The following is a 1,855-nucleotide window of genomic DNA, read 5'->3' as shown; positions in this document are numbered from 1 at the left end:
TAATTAACTAATCAAATATGTAAATTAAGATGGTTGGATAGACGTGGTAAACGTGGTAACATAGTAAACTAAGAAGATTGGATAGACATGGCTATGCAGGTGGTGTGCTACACTGAAGAATGTGGGGATTTGTCAAGAGCATTGCAAACCCGGACAACCATATTTATGCGGCAAGTATCTGCAACTCAAGAATCTTTGGTTCAGAGTTGTTGAACTGGAGGCTGAACAGCTGACTTTGTAGGACATTGAAGGGGGAAGAGTTACTGAACACTTTGCTCCAGGATGCTGTCACACTTCTTAAGTTAAGTAGAACTTTAGAGTTGGTCACAATTCAGGAACAGGAAGTAGTGACTAAGAGTTAGGAAAGTACGGTTAAGCCAGCATGTAGTGACGGAGGAACCTCGTCCCTAAACTTTGACCAACAGGGCAGATGGTGGCGGAGCAGTAATGTCACCGGACTAGTAACCAGAGGCCCAGGCTAATACTCTGGGGACGTGTTCAAATCACACCATGGCAGCTGGGAAAATTTAATTCAATTAATAAATCTGGAATATAAAGCTAGTATCAGTAATAATGACTATGACAACTATCATTGATTGTCATAAAACCCATCTGGTACATTAATGTTTGTTAGGGAAAGAAATTTGCCATCCTTACCCCAGTCTGACCTACATGTGACTCCAGGCCCTCAGCAATGTTGTTGGCTCCTAACTGCCCTCTGAAATGGCCTAGCAAGCCACTCAGTTCAAGGGCAATTAGGCATAGGCAACAAAGGCTGCCTTTCCAGCAACACCCATATCACATGAAAGAATATAAAAAAAACACAGGTGTGAGGTATTTGCACTTTAAAAATATTCTTTGATACATTTAAGAATGGTAACCTGATAACATTTGATTAACACAGCTGAAAATTGAGTTCATTAAAAATGCCATATTGACGAAGCGGCAACATGGTGCGCATGAATGTTCTCGCCGATGCCCTTATAAGCATCAACAATGCAGAGAAACGTGGAAAACGGCAGGTTCTCATCCGACCATGCTCCAAAGTGATCGTGAGATTCCTGACTGTAATGATGAAGCATGGCTACATTGGAGAGTTTGAGATTATTGATGACCACAGGGGTGGGAAAATAGTTGTCAATCTCACAGGCAGACTGAACAAGTGCGGTGTCATTAGCCTCAGATTCGATGTTCAAGTAAAGGAGCTAGAAAGGTGGCAAAATGGTCTCCTGCCTTCCCGTCAGTTTGGGTACCTGGTTCTAACGACCTCAGCTGGCATCATGGACCATGAAGAGGCCAAGCGAAAACATACAGGAGGAAAAATCCTAGGATTCTTTTTCTAAAACTTAATACCAGTCTATAATAAAACATTGAAACCAAAAAAAAAATGACCACTTAAATTAATCAACTGCCCACAAGCCAAGCAATTTTACATTTCTGGCAAGTAGTTTTAAAAATACACAGAAATATTTTCTCATTAGATTAGCAACAGCAGTCAGTTTAGTTTTCAGTTGCTCTGTGTTTGATTATGTGAGGCTTTTTCTGATAGATGCTTACTGTGCTTGATTGGTTAAAGCTGGGTGTGGACTCAGAGAAAAGTAAACAAACTGGAAGTTGTTGGAAGTTAGAGCTGCAGCATGAGTGCAAACTTCTTGTGACTGCAGAGATATTTTAAAATTCTTGTAAATAAATTTTCTACACACATATAACCTGGAGTGCATCATCCCTGCATTGGTCTGAGATATAAAATATACAAGTCAGCTCAATAGTAAAATAAAAACAAAATATTCAAAGCCTTTGGAAATCTACTTAGTAGTGTCACTATGGCCAAAAGATCCAGCTTAAGGTGTGGACC

The 1,855-nt window shown here is 40.2% G+C and overlaps 1 protein-coding gene across 1 annotated transcript; it reads left to right on the top strand.

Moving 5' to 3' along the window:
• Window positions 1–937: 937 nt before the first annotated feature.
• LOC121277218 (40S ribosomal protein S15a-like) lies at window positions 938–1,388 on the top strand. The gene has a single exon (XM_041186382.1). It carries the CDS (start codon window positions 951–953, stop codon window positions 1,341–1,343), a length of 393 nt encoding a protein of 130 aa, XP_041042316.1. The 5' UTR covers window positions 938–950; the 3' UTR covers window positions 1,344–1,388.
• The last annotated feature ends 467 nt before the right edge of the window (window positions 1,389–1,855 follow it).

Source organism: Carcharodon carcharias, chromosome 4 (genome assembly GCF_017639515.1).
Source record: "Carcharodon carcharias isolate sCarCar2 chromosome 4, sCarCar2.pri, whole genome shotgun sequence".
Lineage (NCBI taxonomy): Eukaryota > Metazoa > Chordata > Chondrichthyes > Lamniformes > Lamnidae > Carcharodon > Carcharodon carcharias.
Note: the sequence above shows the minus strand (reverse complement) of the source record. Positions and strands in the feature narration are given on the sequence as shown.